The sequence below is a fragment of the Tachyglossus aculeatus genome, chromosome X5 (assembly GCF_015852505.1).
Source record: "Tachyglossus aculeatus isolate mTacAcu1 chromosome X5, mTacAcu1.pri, whole genome shotgun sequence".
Lineage (NCBI taxonomy): Eukaryota > Metazoa > Chordata > Mammalia > Monotremata > Tachyglossidae > Tachyglossus > Tachyglossus aculeatus.
Window position 1 is genome coordinate 9,875,013 of NC_052097.1, and position 20,508 is coordinate 9,895,520.

The 20,508-nt window shown below is 45.1% G+C and overlaps 1 protein-coding gene across 2 annotated transcripts in view; it reads right to left on the bottom strand.

The window, feature by feature from the left end:
* The window catches only part of UNC5C (unc-5 netrin receptor C), a 253,758-nt gene that overhangs the window by 49,479 nt on the left and 183,771 nt on the right, over nucleotides 1-20,508 (bottom strand). For both annotated transcript variants that reach the window (XM_038769302.1, XM_038769301.1), the window contains exons 4-6: nucleotides 15,883-15,986; nucleotides 3,206-3,386; nucleotides 844-1,011 (exon numbers count right to left, since the gene is read on the bottom strand). In XM_038769302.1, coding sequence (XP_038625230.1) covers nucleotides 844-1,011; nucleotides 3,206-3,386; nucleotides 15,883-15,986 — 453 coding nt within the window. The remainder of the gene's footprint in view (nucleotides 1-843; nucleotides 1,012-3,205; nucleotides 3,387-15,882; nucleotides 15,987-20,508) is intronic.

Consider the following 20,508-nt stretch of genomic DNA (forward strand, 5'->3'; position numbering starts at 1 on the left):
TGCAGACACCCAGTGTCTGACCACTGGCAAAATGTCAGCTCTCTGAAGTCAGAGATTGTGTCTGCTAACTCTATATTTCCCCAAGTGCTTAGTATAGTGCTCAGCACACAGGAGGAGCTCAATAAATACTACTGATTGACTGACAGTACAGTGCAGGGCACACAGGAGGCACTCCACAAATGCCATCGATTGAATGATAGTACGGAGCTCAGCCCAAGAATGTGTTCAAAAAATACCACCGACTGATGACGGTACAGTGCTCAGTACACAGGAGGTGGCCATAAGAAGCACCATGGCTCAGTGGAAAGAGCATGGGCTTTAGAGTCAGAGGTCAGGGTTTGAATCTCAGCTCCACCACATGTCTGCTGTGTGACTTTGGGCAAGTCACTTAACTTCTCTGAGCCTCAGTTGCCTCATCTGTAAAATGGGGATGATGACTGTGAGCCCCACGTGGGACAACCTGATCACCTTGTATCCCCCCCAGCGCTTAGAACAGTGCTTTGCACACAGTAAGTGCTTAACAAATGCCATCATTATTATTATTGTTATGAATGCCATCAACTGATTGACAGTACATTCATTCAATCGTATTTACTGAGCACTTACTGTGTGCAGAGCACTGTACAGTGCTCAGCACATAGGAGGTGCTCCACATATGCCACTGACTGATAGTACAGTGCTCAAGACTCAGTAGGTGTCCCATATACGCTATAGATTGATTGATAGTACAGTGCTCAGCCCAAGGAGGTGCTCAAAAATACCGCTGATTGATAATCCAGTGATCCCACGGGGCCCTAGATGGCACTTGGCATGTCCCACCCACTCGCAGAGTGGGGGGCTCACCTGGACACAGGGTGGTGCAGGCGATCTTCTGGACGCTCTGGCCCTCGCAGAAGGACCCTCCGTTGAGGGGGGCCGGGTTGGTGCATGTCCTGGTCCGCTTCTGATAGCCCCTCCCACAGCGACTGGTGCAGACAGACCATTCCGTCCAGGTGGACCAGCCGCCATTCACTGAAAAGAGAGATGAAGGCCGGGGTGCACTGAGTGGACCCCGAAGCCAAGCTGTCCCAATCCCCCCAACCCTGTAAAAACACTGACCCTGTGTGGGGGGCAAAGCTCTGCACCCTGAAAACACCCCTGTGCCAACGTCCCAGGGAAATGAGAGGCATCAGAAAGGGGAGGACCTGTGCCTTCCACCAGGCATTTGGCAAAATTAGTATGGGATCTCGGTCACCTTCCTTCAAGAATTCACCTCCCCTTTCTCCCTGCCCTCCACAAAACACAGGTCTCCCCATCTAGCAAATGGAGTAGGAGGATGCGGGTTCTAATCTCGGCTCTGCCACTTGTCTGCTGTGTGACCCTGGGCAAGTCACTTCACTTCTCTGCACCTCAGTTCCCTCATCTGTAAAACGGGAATTGAGACTGAGCACAAGTTGTCACAGGGACTGTGTCCAACCAGATTTGCTTGTACCCACTCCAGCGCTTAGTACAGTGCTTGACACTTGGTGAGTGCTTAACAAATGGCACAATTATTATTGTTACTACTACTATTCCTACTCTACTCTCCAGAGTGTCAATGCCAATCATCTGCCCAGAATCTCTGCTCCATGGAAAGGACAAGCCACTGCAGTAATCCTAACTACTGCTCCTTTTATCTATATGTACTGGGTCATTTCCATATACAGTAGGAGAGGAATTTACATTTACTGTACATCTATATTTAGCTAACTGCCTTCATTATTTATTTATGATCAGGGCACACTGTGATCATGCCCCATCTCTCCTCTGCTTTTCAGATGCTGCTCATCAACTCTATTCAGTCAAGTTTCCAAACAACACAGAACAAAAGGTTCCCCTATGGTAACTTTAGGAAAGCAACAGATTACAAATGAAAGTGACAATTACCCTGGGCAGTGAAATGAATGCTCCTTTTTTCTGTCTCCTGCCTTCGCTGGCCTATAAAGTGACCATTGTAAACTACCAGGGCCATCAGCATGAGGATCATAGTGAGGGGTTCATTTCTTATGGAAATTCTCTGCCTTAAAGATCTTGGCATTCAATTAAATTATGGCAATCGCAAAAACTATAATAACACTTTGTTCCGGGCATTCCCCAGTGCCTGAGACACTCCTTAGTAATAAGTCACTCACTTTAAAGAGACCCATTCAGTCATTCAGCACACAGGACATTTAGGAGTCAATTAGTGACCTACTTAGTTCTCTTTTGTATTGCACCTTCCTAAGTGCTTAGTTCAGTGTTCTGCACACAGTCAGGACTCGATAAATAGCATTTGATTGATTGAGTTTCATATTTCCTGCTTCAGGAATATACTAAATGGTCCTCTAGTCACTTAAAAATACTCCCAGAATGTGTCTGAGGAGCTGCAGAAAGGAGAGTCTAGAGAGGAAATTTCGGAGCGTAATAAAACCCGAATAATAACTGTGGTATTTATGAAGCACTTGCTCTGTTCCAAGCCCTGGGGTAGGTTCAAGATAATCAGGTTGGATCCAGTTCCTTTCCCGCATGGGACTCAGAAGAGCAGCGACTCAATCCCCATTTTACAGATGAGAAAAGCGGGGAGAGAAAAGGTTGAGTGGCAGCCAGGTGACAGAATTAGGATTAGAACTCAGGCCTCCTAATTCTCTGTCCCATAGTTTTCCCACTAGGCTGAGCTGCCTCCCTTCAGGAGTTCAGATTTGGCCAAGGGTAGGCTGCCCTGGGCAGTGATTGGTTCTTGGTAACAGACCATTTATTGAAGCCACTATCATGGATGAATATACTCAGGTCATTTGGGCCACAAATTTAATAGCAATGTGGTCTAATGGGTAGAGCACTGGCTGGGAGTCAGAAGGACCTGCTGCACTCAATAAATACCGCTGATTGATTGATTGAGTGACCTTGGGCCAGTCACTTCACTTCTCTGTGCCTCAGCCCCTCATCTGTAACATGGGAACTAGGGCTGTGAGCCCTATGTGGGACACGACTGTGTCCAATCCAATGACCTTGCATCTACCCCAGTGTTTAGAACAGTGCCTGGAGAATAGAAAGTGCTGAACAAATACCATACGATTGTATTGACGAATCCACCAGGGAATGGCTAACTGGGCTGAAGAGAAGAGTGAGATGTTTCAGCTTGTCTTCAGGTATCCAGGGCCTCCAAACCTGGGTCTAGAGGCCAAGACAAAAGTCTTCTCCCCGTACTCACCATAGACGATAACGGTAGCGGTCGTGCTTTTCCGCTTCGCGACGATGTTTTTGGCCACACACGTGTAGTTTGCTGTGTCTGAGAGGCGGGCCTGCTTGATGATCAGGTTGTGATCGATGGTGATGTAAAAATTCCGGTCTTCGACGGGATCGATGATCTCTTCATTTTTCAGCCACTCCACCTGGGGTAAAGAGTAGTCATGGATTGATAAACAGCACTGTTCTACTGACATTCTACCTCTTGGTTCCAATCATTCATTAAATAGTATTTATCGAGCCTTACAGTGTGCAGAGCACTGTACCGAGCACTTGAGAGAGTCCAATATAACAATAAACAGGCACATTCCCTGCCCAGAACAAGCTTACAGTCTGGAGGGGGTGACAGACGTTAATATAAATAAATAAATTACAGATATGTACGTTAGTGCTGTGGGCCTGGGAGGGAAGATAAATAAAGGGAGATTACTGATGGGGCACTTACTGTGTAGAGAGGATTATACTGAGCACTTGGAAGAATACAATAGGGGAAGCACACATGATCCCTATCCTCAAGGAGCTTGTCATCCAGTGGGGAGATAGACACTAAAAGAAATTACAGATGGGGGATGTACTCAAATATAAAGATATGTACAAAGTACTGTGAGGGTGGAGGTGGGGGGAGTGGGTGAGAAAGAGGCACAGTGAGTAGGTTGGTATCAGAGAAATGAAGTGTGTGGGCTGGGTCACAGTGGGAGAGGAATGGAAATGTATGCAGGCCTAACAGTCAGAGGAGGTGGGTTTTAATCCCACCTCTACCACTTCCCGCTGTGTGATCTTTGGTAAGTCACTTCACTTCTACGTGCTCCAGTTTCCCCAACTGCAAAATGGGGATTAAATACCTGCCCTCCCTCCACATAGACTGTGAACACCACGTGGGATGGGGATCATGTCCAACCTGATTATTCTGTACTTTTCCCAGTGCTTAGAGCAGTGACTGGCACAAAGTACATGCTTAACGAATATCATAAAAAAAGAATAAACAGGGTGGGGAAGAGAGCTGGGAGTTCAATGATGAGTACCACATTTTCTTCATACTGGGAAGCACTACAGACTGTGGTGAAAATAGCCAAGCAAGGTCAAAGGATTGATCACCGCTGGATAGAGTGATTCTGTCTTCAAAGCCTGGAAAGATGTAGGCTGAGAGACGGCAGGATTAAAGTTTGCAAGGTCACAATGAGGGTGGGCATGTTTTGGAGAACTGCTGTTCCCAACTTACTTCCAACCCAGGACATGGAATCAGCCATTTCCACAAATAGAAAAAACCCATCTTCTCACAATGGGTGGGAAACAAATGGAAGCTTTCACACAGGAAGTTGGGCCGGTGGGCCGACAGAAAGAATCGTTCATTCAATCGTATTTATTCGTTGATGGGGAGTCAAAAGTGGATTACTATTTATGGGTTATTTATTTATATTCATGTCTGTCTCCCCCCAGTAGACTGTAAGCTCACTGTGGGCAGGGAACCTGTCTGTTTATTGTTGTACCCTCCCAAGCACTTAGTACAGTGCTAGAGTGTAAGCCCCTTGTGGGCAGGGAATGCTGTACTGTACTTTCCCCCAAATAATAATAATAATAACGATGGCATTTGTTAAGTGCTTACTATGTGCCAAGCACTGTTCTAAGCGCTGTGGTAGATAAAAAGTAATCAGGTTGTCCCACGTGGGGCTCACAGTCTTAATCCCCATTTTACAGATGAGGTAACAAACACAGAGAAGTTAAGTGGCTTGCCCAAGGTCACACAGCAGACAAGTTGGAGAAGCGGGATTAGAACCCATGTCCTCTGACTCCCAAGCCCGTGCTCTTTCCACTAAGCCACGCTTCTTCCCAAGCGCTTAGTACAGGGCTCCGCATACAGTAAGCGCTCAATAAATATGATTGAATGAATGATTTGCACACCATAAGCGCTCAATAAAGATGATTGATTGATTGATTGAAATCACCTACATAGAAATGTGCCCAAATGCAGCACAAGCACAAAGAGCTGCAGCATTGAGCAACAACTCCAAGTGTCCTGAGCCAGCGAGTGAGGAGAAGGAAGGGGTCCGTCCATCCCTCCCCCACCCCCCGCAGACCTGGAGGCTGGCGGTCCCCTCCAACCCGATCAGCTTCGCTTACATTCCCAGCCAGTGGGCTCTCTACAGGGGATCAGGAGCCAGACTCCCTATGGATAAAAGCGGCCAACTTCACAGCTTCTCTGTTCGCCATTCAGCCAGAGAGGAAAACAAAATAAATCTAACGCATGCACGCTGGCCAAGGGGCACTAATGGAGAAGACAGGACCACTTTAACCAGATAGGCCGAGCCTGGTTGGCAGAACGCAACCATAATTAGGATTAGAAACCACTTTTGTCGCCTTTCCTTCAGACAAGCTGGAAGCCAGAGCTTCTGTTTCCATATGCTACCTCATTTCCCAGCTGTAAAATGTGGGATCATCATCATCAATCGTATTTATTGATTGCTTACTATGTGCAGAGCACTGTACTAAGCGCTTGGGAAGTACAAATTGGCAACACATAGAGACAGTCCCTACCCAACAGTGGGCTCACAGTCTACAAGGGGGAGACAAAGAACAAAACCAAACATACCAACAAAATAAAATAAATAGGATAGATATGTACAAGTAAAATAAATAAATAAATAGAGTAATAAATATGTACAACCATATATACATATATACAGGTGCTGTGGGGAAGGGAAGGAGGTAAGATGGGGGGCTGGAGAGGGGGACGAGGGGGAGAGGAAGGAAGGGGCTCAGTCTGGGAAGGCCTCCTGGAGGAGGTGAGCAATCCCCTACCCAACAACGGATATCCAAACGAGGCCTGTTGATACCATAACTGACTAAACCCTCCTTTTTTCTTCTCCCACTCCCTTCTGCATCACCCTGACTTGCTCCCTTTATTCATCCCCCTCCTAGCCCCACAGCACTTACTTACATACATATCTGTAATTATAATAATGATGGTATTTATACAGAAGCAGTGTGGCTCAGTGGAAAGAGCCCGGGCTTTGGAGTCAGAGGTCGTGGGTTCGAATCCTGCTCCGCCACATGTCTGCTGTGTGACCTTGGGAAAGTCACTTCACTTCTCTGAGCCTCAGTTACCTCATCTGTAAAATGGGGATTAAGACTGTGAGCCCTATGTAGGACAACTTGATCACCTTGTATCCCCACCAGCGCTTAGAACAGTGCTCTGCACATAGTAAGCGCTTAACAAATGCCATTATTATTATTATTATTATTATTTGTTAAGTGTTTACTATGTACGAGGCACTATACTACGCACTGGAGTGGATACAAACAAATTGGGTTGGACAAAGTCCCTGGCCCACATGGGGCCATAGTCTCAATCCCCATTTTACAGATGAGGTAACAGACACAGAAAAGCGAAGTGACTTGCCCAAGGTCACACAGCGGATAAGTGGTGAAGTTGGGATTAGAAGCTTCTAACTCCTAGGCCTGTGCTCTATGCCATGCTACTTCAATTTATTTATTTGTACTAATATCTGTCTACCCCTCTAGACTGTAAACTCAGTGTGGGCAGGGAATGTATTAGTTTATTGTTATATGGTACTCTCCCGTGGACTTACTACAGTGCTCTTCAAAGTGTAAATGCCAATAAATACGATTGAAAGAATGAATACCATAATACGACTGCAAAATTAATGAAAACAGAAACTGTATGGACAGAGACGCAATGCGTTTGCCCTAATGCACCCTTTGGCTCCTGAACTGCAAAACGAATTCAACCTCTGAGAACTTGTCCATCAGTCAGTTGGATTTATTGCGCGCTTACTGTGTGCAGAGCATGGTATTAAGCACTTGGGAGAGTACAGTACAACAATAAGCAGATACATTCCCTGCCCACAACGGGCTTATAGTCTACGGACTGGATCTCATCACTTCCCAGAAAGAGGAACTCTCAGTTTCCAGTAATCGACGCGGTTGAGAAAAACTCAGCACTGTGTGAGGTTGCAATGGAGAAGGGGGAAAAGCCTGCTTGGTTTTTGTGGTCAGGGAATTCGATTATTTATTGTTATATTGTCCTTTCCCAAGTGCTTAATATGATGCTTTGCACACAGTAAGCACTCAGTAAATACAATCGATTGAAGGAATACAGACTGAAAATTATGGACTGGTAAACTCAGGCTTTTTCCATTAGACCACACTGTTTCTCATGACACTATCAGTACCACTAAAGGTATTTTTTGAACCTCTACTTGTTTGGAGATCTCAACTAGCATTCAAAGAAGTGAAAAGTGAGCTCCCTTCGTTTAAAGAAGTTAGACGATAATGGGAAAGATGCATAACCCTGAACAGATGAGTGTGAGTTGAAGAACATGAGGTGACTTAAATGATAAATACAGGGGGTTAGGGAAAACAGGGATTAAGACTGTGAGCCCTGTGTGGGACAAGGACTGTGTCCAACCTGATTACCCTGTATCTACCCCAGTTCTTAGAACAGTGCTTGGCACAAAGTAAACGCTTTACAAGTACCACAATTTTTACTATTATAAGTCCACAACACGTTCTGGGATAGATAGGTTCATGGTGTTGCTATGGGTTGGAGATGACTTGACAGCATAAGACAACTACAAAAAGCACACAAGAAATAGATAAAGATCAAGCCAACATCCATGCTGGAGTGTCGGGGGTGGAGGCGGCCGGGGGGTGGTGGTGGGGGGGCATGACCAGGAAAATGAGGGGATTAATCAGGGTAGGGCTTCAGGAGGAGGAGATTTATCAGTGCTTTGAAGGAGGGGAGAAGTGAAGTGGTCTTCGTGAACCTGAAGGGGAAGAATTTCTAAGCAATCCTGCAACTTTCCCTCTGACTCATGGATGGATGCAATCTGGGATCCAGGATTTTCTCCAAAACATGCTGAATGATCACCAGTTGGATCCAGTTCTTTTGACTGGTCTGCTACAAACGGCCATGCAGTATGTGGAATTGTGTTCCGTCTTTCTCAATAGAATTCAAATGAAGGAATTCACTGAGTCATTTGGTTACTTCTTTCCATTCCTCAGTATACATATGATAACACAGCCTATTAATCAAGCAACAGAAATTTTGAGCACCTGCTAGACTGTAAGCTTCTTCTGGGCAGGTAATATGTCTACCGACTTTGTATTACTGCACTTTCGTGAGCACTTAGTACTAATGCTCTGCACACGGTAAGTTCTCAATAAATACAACTGATTGATTGCTAGGTGCAAACCCCTTGGGAGAGTGTAATTCTGGTACTAGTAGATGTGATCCCTGCCTTCAGGGAGCTTACGACCTAGCAGGAGAGATGGTTAGCAAAGTTATTTATACATAGGAGGGAGAAGAAATGGATGCACAGTGCTTACATGGAGGGGTCTGTAGCTTGATACCTACAGAAGTACTATAGGTAGTTAAGAATTCACATGCCAAGTTGATGAAGGCATGCGAGGGGTTGGGGGGGGGAGTAACCTGGGGAGATGAGAGATTAATCAGGGAAGGCTTCTCGGGGAAGGAAATATGATTTCAGAAGAGCTTTGAAGATAGGGAGAGCAGTGGTCTGGCAGGTTTCAAAGGGGGATGGAGTTGTAGGCTGAGGAAAGGGGAGAAGAGGTTGACTGTGGGAGAGAGGAGAATGAGGCCAAGTGGTTATGCATATGATGTCACATGTCTCTTCTTGTTGGGTATTTGCAAGAGTGGTCAATGGTAGCATTAGCCCTTTTGAAAATTTGGCTAAACCCCTATTTGTTCTGAGCCTGGTGCAACCCTTAGCACCTGCTTGGGAAGCACAGAATCCGATGTGTCAATAATTTAAAGCCAAGCACCTTGCCACATCTTCTCTTTCATTTTCTCCCCCCCGCCCCGCAAAAAGACAGATGTGTTGTGTCTAATTATTCACTGACTGGTATCAGGAGATGCTTTAACATAATTGGCACATTTGTTCTAATTAACAGAGAGAAGCTGCCACATGCCACCCAACATGAAACACAGCAAAGAGAAAAATTCACGCAGTCCAGAGTGACTCTTTCAGTATCCAGACTGAAGCCTTTGATTGAGAAAAAAGCAGTGGGGTAGCAACATGGCCTGTCAAGCTATATGGGCTTCTCCATCCCACTGACTTTGGTCTTATTTCTAAGGTCTTGGGATTCAAACATAGCCACCATCTTGGTTTTCAGTATGGCAGTACCACTCAATCAAGGGGGGAAGGGGCTAAATGCTCTGTCTGACTGAGCCACTGGAAAGAAGGAGACAGCAAAAAGGACAAATAAACTGTCCTTCCCCATTCCTACTACAGTGAAACACCCAAAAAAGATATCCTTCAACACAAAGGTGTCAATCACGGTTCACTGCAAATGTCTACTAGGAAAAGAGAAAAAACCCTTTCAGGTTCTAAGGGGAAGGTCTTCAGGGGAAAGATGCAAGAACACCATCCCTGATTAAGCTCTCATCTCACTTTCACAATCACCTCTCATCTTCTCATCCAAGTAATTCCTCCCTCTTGTAGCATCCTCCCCATCATCTGATAGCATCACTTACATTCCTTTCCCTGCAGAGGACAGAAAACTCTGCCCAAATAACATTGCACCCTTTGAGAGGCCTGAAACACCCCTGCCCACCCCAACCCCTTCGTATCCGACAGAAGATCGCTCTCCCCACCTTCAAAGCCTTACCGAAGACACATCTCCTCCATAAGGTCTTCCCTAAGCCCTCATTTCCTCTTCTCTCATTCCCTTCTGCACTTCACCCTAGCATTTGGATTTGCTCCTTTTATTCACCCTTCCGTCAGCCCCGCAGCACTTATGTCCATATTCATTATTTATTTTCATTGATGTCTCCCTCTCCCTCTAGACAGTGAGCTCATTGTGGGCAGAGAATGTCTACCAACTCTGTTGTATTGTTATATTGCACTCTTCCAAGCACTTAACACAGTGCTCTGCACACAGTAAGTGCTCAATAAAGACGATTGGTTGTTTGAATGCACCTTTGTATAAATGTGCCCACACGCAGCCCAAGCAAAAAGAGCTACAGCACTGGGCAACCACCCCGAGGAAGAAAAATCAACTGCGGTGGCATTAATAATAAATTGGGAAGTGCAAGCCACCTGTTGCTCCCTATCTGTTTAAGGTTCTTGCCCCAGCTCCCGTGTTCCTAGAAGCTCAGCAGAAAATATTCATCCTCCCACACTCCGCTCCCGGTTTTCTCTCTCGCTAATAAAAGATGCGAGGGTGGATAAATACGGTGACAGTTCTTCAGTGCAACTGGGTCACTAAGATGAGCCCTATGCCCTCTTCTTCCAATTAAGTTCCTCAGAGAGGAGGCTCAATTATAATTAGGGAAGCAATTAGCCCCTGGTTAGAGGTGCAACAAATCACACATTTTAGTGTAAAATTGGGTTGTGCTGCTTAGAGCAGATTGACCAACTTTACATCCCATGGATGTTTTGATCCCTGTCCTATGGAGAGAGGAAATTGGGAGGAATGATGTCTCTGGCTATTCTAGAGAATATGGGGGTTCCTGGAATTCAGTCGAGTATGGCTGTGGGCAAGCTCTGCTTGGCATCAAGAGATCACAGTTACAGACAATGACTCTGCCCTCCCTTCAAAGCCTTATTGAGGGCAAATCTCCTCCAAGAGGCCCTCCCTAAGCCCCCTCTTTCCTCTTCTCCCACTCCCTTCTGCACCACCCTGACTTGCTCCCTTTGTTCTTCCTCCCTCTCAGCCCCATAGTACTTATGTACAGATCTGTCATTAATTTATATTAATGTCTGTCTCCCTTCCTCTAGACTGAAAACATTTTGCGGGCAGGGAATGTCACTCTTCAGTGTTGCACTGTACTCTCCCAAGTTCTTAGTACAGTGCTCTGCACACAGTAAGTGCCAATAAATACGACAATGAATGAACGAATGAATCAATTATTAAATCACTGCTGTGGGACCAAATTCACCATTCCCCTCTAGCCTTTACCCTCATTGTACTGTACCCTCCCAAGCGCTTAGTACAGTGCTCTGCTCAATTAACACCGCTGACAGATTGATAGGGAGCAGTGTGCACAGGTGTGTCCGATCCAAGTGGACTGTACCAAACTCTCAATTTAGCACAGAGTAAGCACTTTGAAATGGCACACTGTGATTATTATATATTTTATAATAATGATGGGCAAATATCCCAAGGTTCGGTTGCCCAGGCAACTGGAACTAGGAAGGTTTCTCCTCTTGGAATTCTCTGGTATGAAGCAAGCTTTGCAATCCCAAGGTCATGGGGGTTGTAGGTGAGGGGCTTGGAAAGGAACATTTGAACCAGGGGGAGAATAAAAAGCAGGGAGGAGGACAGAGAGAACTCTCCAAGGATGCAGATGGGGAAAGACCCGTAAACCGAAAAGTTGCCTTTTTCTGTGGTTTTATTAACGAGAAGCAGCATGACTTAAGGCAAAATGCTTGTGCCTGGGAGTTAGAAGACCTGGGTTCTAAATCTGATTCTGCCTCTTGCCTGCTGTGTGACTTTGGGTATGACATTCAACTTCTCTTTGCTTTGTTTCCTAGTACGTACAACGCGGATTGAATACCTGTTCTCCACCACCTTAGACAGTGAGCCGTATGTGGAACTGTAGGCCATAAACTCATCGGGAGCAGAAAATATTTCTCCCCACTCTGTTACATTGTACTATTCCAAGTGCTAAGTACAGTGCTCTGCATGCAGTGAGCGCTCAATTCATATGATTGTCTGAATGATTGATGGAACGGGGAATGCAGCCAACCTGATTACCTGCCCAAGCACTTAGTTTGAAAAACACCAGAGGTAATTCAGAACTAGGACCTATTCTGCCACTGGAGACCAGGATGAAATCCCAGCCCACATCTGCTGCTGAAAAGGAACCACATCTGCTATTGCGGTACATGGCAGTTTGGGCCGTCCGAGTTTTTTCCCTTTGAAGAAAGTTCTTCCAACAAATGAAAGAAGCCTTAAACTAAAAGCACTGTGTGGAAATAGCCATGCATCACAACTCCCCAAGCTGCTTTTCCTTCGCATACTAGAAGAAGAGTATTCTTTTTTTTAATGTCATTTGTTAAGTGCTTATTATGTGCCAGGCAGTGCACTAAGCACTGGGATAGTTACGCGACCCCACTGAACATTAGGAGCCTTGTTGAACCAGGCCCGTGCTCTTTCCACTAGGCCTCGCTGCTTCTCTGATTCTAATTCATTCACAGCCTTGAGCTAATGGCAGTAATCAAGGGTCACATAAGAGCATTTATGAGCATCCTGCTTTGGGTGACTTTAATCGTATTCTTACACAGAAACTCTATTTGCCTGTAGGAGCTTGACCACTCTGCTGATTAAAAAAAAAAAATGGAGATGAAAGAAGAATTAAGACTAGTGTTTTTTGAGTATTGAGTTTACCAAGAGGGAGCCGGATGAAATAAAATTCCCAGCCAATTAGTTTGGAATCATGAATCTTTGCCATTTGCCCAAAGGACTCCATAGAGTACAGAGATGAGAAGAAAAGGACAAAGAACAGGGATTGCTTTTTTTCTTTCTTTCTTTTTGTAATGGTATTTGTTAAGTGCTTACTATGTTCCAGGCCCTGTACTAAGTGCTGCAGCAGTTATAAATTAATCAGGTTTGACACAGGCCCTGTCCTACATGGGGATCAGTCTAAATCGCCATTTTAGGGATGAGGTAACTGAGGCACAGAGAAGTCAAGTGACTTGTCCACTTCCCTGGGCCACAGTTTACCTCATTGGCAAGATGTTGCCCTGTAAACTTTTCCAATGGGTGGTTTGCTGGAACATACCACATGGACATAATGCTTGTAGAAATCCTTGTTACCTGTGAACTCTCCACCTTTCCATTCTTTCCTTCCTCCTATCTGTAAATTATTGTGTGTCTGTCCCCTCTGGTAGACTAGAAACTCCTGGAGGGCAGGGATCATGTCTTCTATATCTACTGTTCTAATCCAAGAGTTTGATTTCATGCTCTGCACAAAGCAGGGTACTGTATCAGCCTCCTCTCTAATTCTCATCCTCTTGTCTCTCCCCACTAAAATTCATACTTCACGCCACTGCCCGGATTGTCTTTGTCCAGAAACGTTCTGGGCATGTTACTCCCCTCCTCAAAAATCTCCAGTGGCTACCATTCAACCTGCGCATCAGGCAGAAACTCCTCACCCTCGGCTTCAAGGCTGTCCATCACTTCGTCCCCTCCTACCTCACCTCCCTTCTCTCCTTCTACAGCCCAGCCTGCGCCCTCCGCTCCTCTGCTGCTAATCTCCTCACCGTGCCTCGTTCTCGCCTGTCCCGCTGTCGACCCCCTGCCCACATCATCCCCCTGGCCTGGAATGCTCTCCCTCCCAACAACCGCCAAGCTAGCTCTCTTCCTCCCTTCAAGGCCCTACTGAGAGCTTCCCTCCTCTAGGAGGCCTTCCCAATCAATCAATCAATTGTATTTTTTGAGCGCTTACTGTGTGCAGAGCACTGTACTAAGCGCTTGGGAAGTACAAGTTGGCAACATATAGAGACAGTCCCTACCCAACAGTGGGCTCACAGACTGAGCCCCCTCCTTCCTCTCCCCCTCCTCCCCCCCAGCCTTACCTCTTTCCCTTCCCCACAGCACCTGTATATATGTATATATGTTTGTATGTATTTATTACTCTATTTATTTATTTTACTTGTACTTATCTATTCTATTTATTTTATTTTGTTAATATGTTTTGTTTTGTTCTCTGTCTCCCCCTTCTAGACTGTGAGCCCACTGTTGGGTGGGGACCGTCTCTATATGTTGCCAACTTGTACTTCCCAAGTGCTTAGTACAGTGCTCTGCACACAGTAAGTGCTCAATAAATACAATCGATTGATTGATTGATTCGATGAATGCTGCCAATTGACTGAAAAGCAGCATAGCCTAATTGATAGACCATAGGATGAGGATTTGGGTGGCTTGGATTCTAATCCTGGCTCTGCCACTTGCCTGCTGGGTGATCTTGGACAAGTCACTGAATTTATCTATGCTTCAGTTTCCTCATCTCTAATCTCCTTTATATTTGCTCTGCTGAAATATGGCCTGTGGGAAGTACTACAAGCTGCCCATTAGACTTGCATTCTCCTTGAGGGCAGGGATCATATCTGACAACTCTACTGTACTCTCCCGAAGCTAATTCTGTTGTATTGAACTCTCCCAAGTGGTTAGTACGGTGCTCTGCATGCAGTGCATTGCACTTAATAAATATGACTGATTGATTGATCCCAAGTGCTCGGTACTGTGCAATGCACACACTAAGCAGACAATCAACACTATTGATTTACTGATCAAAGGGTGGAGTTTGCCAGACTCTGTACTAAGCGCTGGGGTAGATACAAGCAAATTGGCTTGGATACAGTCCCAGTCCTACATAGGGTTCACAGTTTCAATCCCCATTTTACATCTGAGGTAACTGAGGCACAGAGAATGAAGTGACTTGTTGAAGGTCACACAGCAGATAAATGGAGTAGCTGGGATTACAACCCATGACCTGCATCAAAGGGGCTCTCAGTAGTCAGTCACCTGTATTTATTGAGCACTTACTTTGTTCAGAGCACTGTGCTAAGTGCTTGGGAGAGTACAATATAGTAATAAACAGACACATTCCCTGATCACAGTGACCTTACAGTCTAGAGGGGGAGACAGACATTAATATAAATAAATGACAAATATGGACATAAGTGATGTGGGGCTGGGAGCGGGGATGAATAAAGGGAGCAAGTCAGGGAAACACAGAAGGGAGTGAGAGAAGAGGAAAGGAGGGTTTTTAGTCAGGGAAGTTCTCTTGGAGAAGATGTGCCTTCAATAAGGCACAGTAAATACCATTGCTACTATTATTGCTACTGGGTATTTCACTGCCCATTGGAAACGGCCGCTACTCCTCCCAAGGGCTTAGTATAGTGCTCTGCACACAGTAAGCATTCAATATATACCACTGATTGATTAATTACTTCTGCACAAGGATGGGAAGAAAGATGGCGGACTCAAGGGAATTCCTATAATGGAAATCCATTACTTTCCTTGCAGTTAGGAATGAATTCTCCTCTCAGTCACTCATGACCACAATACATGGGTCCCCTTTCAGCCGCTTCTCAATAACCGGCTCCGTCAAAAATTATTGCTCGTGCTTTGAGAAGTCCTTTGTTGGCCCTCTGCAAATCCACCTCTCCTGCCTCCGGTGTGTGTGGGGGACGGGGAGCGGGGGCTGAGTGGATGGAGAGGGGAGAGGGGAAATTGGGGGTTAAGTGTGATTCGATCATGGAAATGCCAAGGGTTTGCAGCTCCACTGACAGCCCTTGTTTTTACGAACAAAAAATAACAATCGTGTACGCTTTGACCCTATCAAGCCTCCCAGCTCTTGCCAACTCAAACAGTGCTGAGATCCGATGACTCGAAAGGGAACAAGAAAAAAGTCAAAGTCAGCAGCTGCCTGGCAGCTCTCAGTCCAGTGGAGCATTCTCTGAGACTCCCCAAGTCATTAATCAGCTCCCAATCAATCCATGTGGCTTGCAGCACGCAGTCAGGACCCCATTACCACCCATTCATCACACCATCCCCTAATTCACTGCCCCATTAGCCACCAAGCAGACAGACTTCTGTTCCCAGAACCAAGAGCCGCCAGGCACTTAGAGCGGGAAACTTGTTGCCACTCACCTCCGCTCCTGGGATACCCTCAGGCGGGCGGCACTGAAGCAGGACTTCCTGTTCCAAGGACACTTCCTTTCCCAGGGGCTCCTGCTCAAATGTCTTCCGGAGGTCTGCAAGATCGAGGTGGAGACTTGGATTAACCACTGGGAAAGGATGCAGGGCTGCGGTGGGACATCACAACAGAGCGCTTTCACTTTTTTATCATCATTCACGGACTTGTCGCTCGTGGTGGGCAAGGAATATTGTTATATTGTACTCTCCCAAGCTCACACTACAGTGCTCTGCACATAGTAAGCACTCAATAAATACGATTGACTTACTGACTTCTGTGGTTAGGACTTACTGCTTGAAAAATACCGGAATGCCACATACTACAAATGTTATATGTTGCCGACTTGTACTTCCCAAGTGCTTAGTACAGTGCTATGCACACAGTCAGTGCTCAATAGATACGATTGAATGAATGATAGTAGTGAATATACTATATTTAGCTATACTAAATGCTGGGGTGGATACGAGCAAATTGAGTTGGACACAGTCCCTGCCCTGTGTGGGGCTCACAGGCTCAATCCTCATTTTGCAGATGAGGTAACTGAGGCACAGAGATGAGCAACAGGGTGTATGGATTAACCCTGCAGTTCCCACCAAGGCAGGGGGAATTCTCCAATTAGTGGAAAGAGCATGGGTTTGGGAGTCAGAGGTCATGGGTTCTAATTCCGACTGCCACTTAGCTGTGTGACTTGAGGAAAGTCACTTAACTTCTCTGTGCCTCAGTTACCTCATCTGTAAAATGGGGATCAAGACTGTGAGCCTCAAGTGGGACAACCTAATAACCTTGTATCTATCCCAGTGCTTAGAACAGTGCTTGGCACATAGAAAGCGCTTAGCAAATACCAACATTATTATTATTGAAGCAGCATGGCCTAGTAGAAAGAACCCGGCCCTGGGAGTCAGAGGACTCGGGTTCTAATCCTGGCTCTGTCACATTTCTGCTGTGTGACGATGGACAAGTCGCTTCACTTCTCTATGCCTCAGTTCCCTCATCTGCAAAATGGGGATTCAATACCAGTTCTCCTACCTACTCAGAATGTGAGCCCTATATGGGACCTATCTTGAATCTGCCCCAGGGCTTAGTACACCCTTGACACATAATAGGCGCTTAAATTCCACAGTTATGAATTCCCAAATTGCCTCTTCCTTCAGGGACACTAGAGCCTGCATCTTGCTGCTGACGGCATCACAGAACTTGGCGGTTTGAAATGTTAATCCAGTCTTCACCCTCTCCTATCCACTCTGAATTCCTTCCACACTCACAACTCGCTTCCTTCCCAAGCTCTGGTCATTTTTGGAGTCAATCGATGCATTATTCAATGGTATTTATTGAGTGTTTACTGTGTGCAGAGCACTTTACTGAGCACTTGGGAGAGAGTACAATAGAACAGATGTGGCAGACGTGTTCCCCTGATGAAAACAAACTTCTGGTCTAGAGGGGGAGACAGACATTAATATAAATAAATTAATTATGGAAATGGACATAAGTGCTGTGGGGCTAAGAGTGGGATGGGGGTGAATAAAGGGGGCAAATGTTTAACCTTCTCAAGAAACTAGGCAATCCTCTGGGCCAAGAAACCAGAAAAAAATTGCCTGCTTCAGTGGAGGAGATAGCACTACTAGTCCCAGTAGCCTGAAAGAATGAATGCAGTGTCTGGAGGAATCTAACTTTTAGCCAGGGCAGAATCTTGGCTCACTGTCTAGCAACACTTAAATCTCTAATCTCCACCATTTTTCAGTTACAGAAGAATGATTCCCCTTTAATGACTAATGGCAAAATGAGCTCCCTTTTATTTTAACTTCCAGTATGGTAATACAGTGCTCTTCCCGTGAAAATTCTTATGATCCATGCCCTCAAACTTAGTTTTCAGCAATCAGGTTCCCTGTCAGCAAGGATGTTGGTGATGGAGAAGTACATATTTTGTCATCTGCCGCCATGTTGCACTCTAATTGTGGGTGGGTAAGACGTGGAGCAGATCCTTTAAAATTTTGGAAAAAAAAAATGTGATAAGGCAGAGCCAGACGCCTTCTAAGCAAAGCTAACACAAGAGTGACAAATGGGTAAGTAGGGAAAACGGACACTTGTCAGCAGGAATTAGAAGTAAACCAGAAATGTTTCTGAACAATACAACATTACTGTCAGAAAAAGATAAATTTCTGCCCTTGAAGGACCTTAAATTCTCTATACTCCTGTTCTGTTTTCTTTTCAGTGATGGTGAAATGTTACACTAAAATAGCACACCAAAACCTCTTTATATAGGTAGTCTGGATTCTTTCTCCAAATTCCACTGAACCCACATTTAACTTGATAGTCACTTTTGTCAGCAGGTAAATGGCCTTATCCAGGCTCTTTCTTTTCTGAATATCTAATTTATTTTAATGTCCATTTCCCCCTCTACATTGTAAATTCCTTGAAGGCAGGGATAGAGCCTACCTACTCTGTTGTAATTGCCTCCCAAGTACTTAGTACAGTGCTCTGCACAAAGTAAGCACTCAATAAATAGTACCAATTGAATGACTGAATAACTTCATAAAAATGGGGAAGTCACTTGACAACCATAACAAAGGCAAACAATTAAAGAAGGAATAGAAACTAGAGAAAAATCTGGCCAGGTTGAACTTGACTTTGGAGTAGGGCAACCTGTCTGTAGACATGCTCTAAAATAGAATCGTTTCTCCTTTGTTCCTGGGGAAGGTGGACAACCAACTCATCTGTAAAATGAAGACTGAGACTGTGAGCACTATATGGCACAGGGACTGTTGCCCAACCCAATTTGCTTGTATCCACCCCAGTGCTTAGTACAGTGCCTGGCACACAGTAAGCACTTAACAAATACCATTATTACTATTATTACCTCCCCTATTTCACAAAGTGCCCAGGACTAGCAATCAGGAGTCCCAACTCTGCCGCTTGTGTGCTGTGTGACCTAGGGTAAGTCCCTTAAATTCTCTGGGCCTCAGTTTTCTCATCTGTAAAATGGGGATAAGATAGATTGTGACCCCCTTGTGGGACAGGGACTGTGTCCAGTCTCATTTGGTATCCACCCCACTTAACACACTGTAAGAGTTTAATAAATGCCACCATTATTATTACAGAGAGCTGTTAAAAGGATTCAGGACCTTTTTTTTTTCAGTTGAAATCTCACTGTGTTTCTTGAGAGCTTGATTAATGATTTTGGGGGACTCTTTTGAATCAGGGCAAATTTTTTCTGAGGCCCTAATGCAACAGCAATGGCACTTTACAACCTCAAAAATATTCCAGATCAGATGTTTGTTTTCCTCTCTGAAGCCTCAGTGCATCTCTGCTTTTTGACTAATTGTGCAGTGAAATGAATGTTTTAATCCACTTCTGATATATAGGCAAAATTCCACTTATCTGAGCCAAACAATGAAGCATATCCTGAGACCAGGTATGTCATTAAGGGGGTCCAGTTATGGCTCACAAAAGACAAGTTCTCTAACATTCCCCGTTCATGAATATTTGGAGGATTACCATATGGGTTTCTTTGTAAATCCAAATCCACCGTGGCCTTGTGGAAAGGGCAAGGGCCTAGGTGTCCAGAGTTAGGTTGTAGCCTCAGTCCTATACTGCGACACCTTGGGCAAGTCACTTAACCTTTCCAGGCTTGGGGGTTTCCTCTTCAATAAAATTCGGATAAGATCAGCCGCGGAAAGGCCCACGCTCTTTTCACTAGGCCATGCTGCTTCCGTATCATTCCCCAACATCAAAACTCACCCCCATTCTGCTCATACCAAACCTTCTAACTCTTCCTAGTGCCAAGTTCCTTACCTGAACAAGCCTGCTTTTCATTGACTCCTGAAGTAGCCGATTGACCAGATTGTTATGTGCTTTCTGACACACGCCTGACCTTGTGTTAAACAAACATAAGCTTCTTTAGCAGGCTACCCATTCTTCACACTTTCACAATTACTTTGGAGTTAATTCTATTACACGCTCAATGAACAGCACTGCTGAATGCCTTTTTTTGTTTTGGGCTTTAATGGACTTCAGAGCTGGTCCTCCAGAGGATACACTAATTCCAAGATTCTATAAAGCAGTAAGACCGGTGTTCAGAGAGGGAGAAAAATGTATCTTTCTTCTGAAAAGATAGAAGGGGATAATTATGTGGTCATGGTAGAGTACAACTTACGTTTAAATCATCAAATCTAGCTATTAAGAGGAAATAACCGCTGTGAGCAGACCAGAGCAGGGGAGATTTGGGGTTACATTAGTCTTTAGGGTTTTTGTACTTATTAAAAATGATAAATGGTGGGTGCTAGTTAGTAAAAGCCTAGAAAAGTTTGCTACCGTCTTAGTTTCCGGGAGACAGAGGGTCGTATATTTGCTGGAATCAAATGCATCACTGTGAAGGCATTTTTATATTTAGCAACTCCTCCAGTAGTTTTTGAAATGTGGGCAAGATGGGCCGTGGCTTTCCTTCTTCATAAATGTCAGAAAAAGGCAAAATTCTCAACACATCGGAGAGCTGAAGTCAGGAAACCAGCACTCCTGCCCCTTATAGGCTTTTTTGAAGAGAAGCATAGAGACAAAGTGTATCACCCTCAAAAACAAAGCCTGCC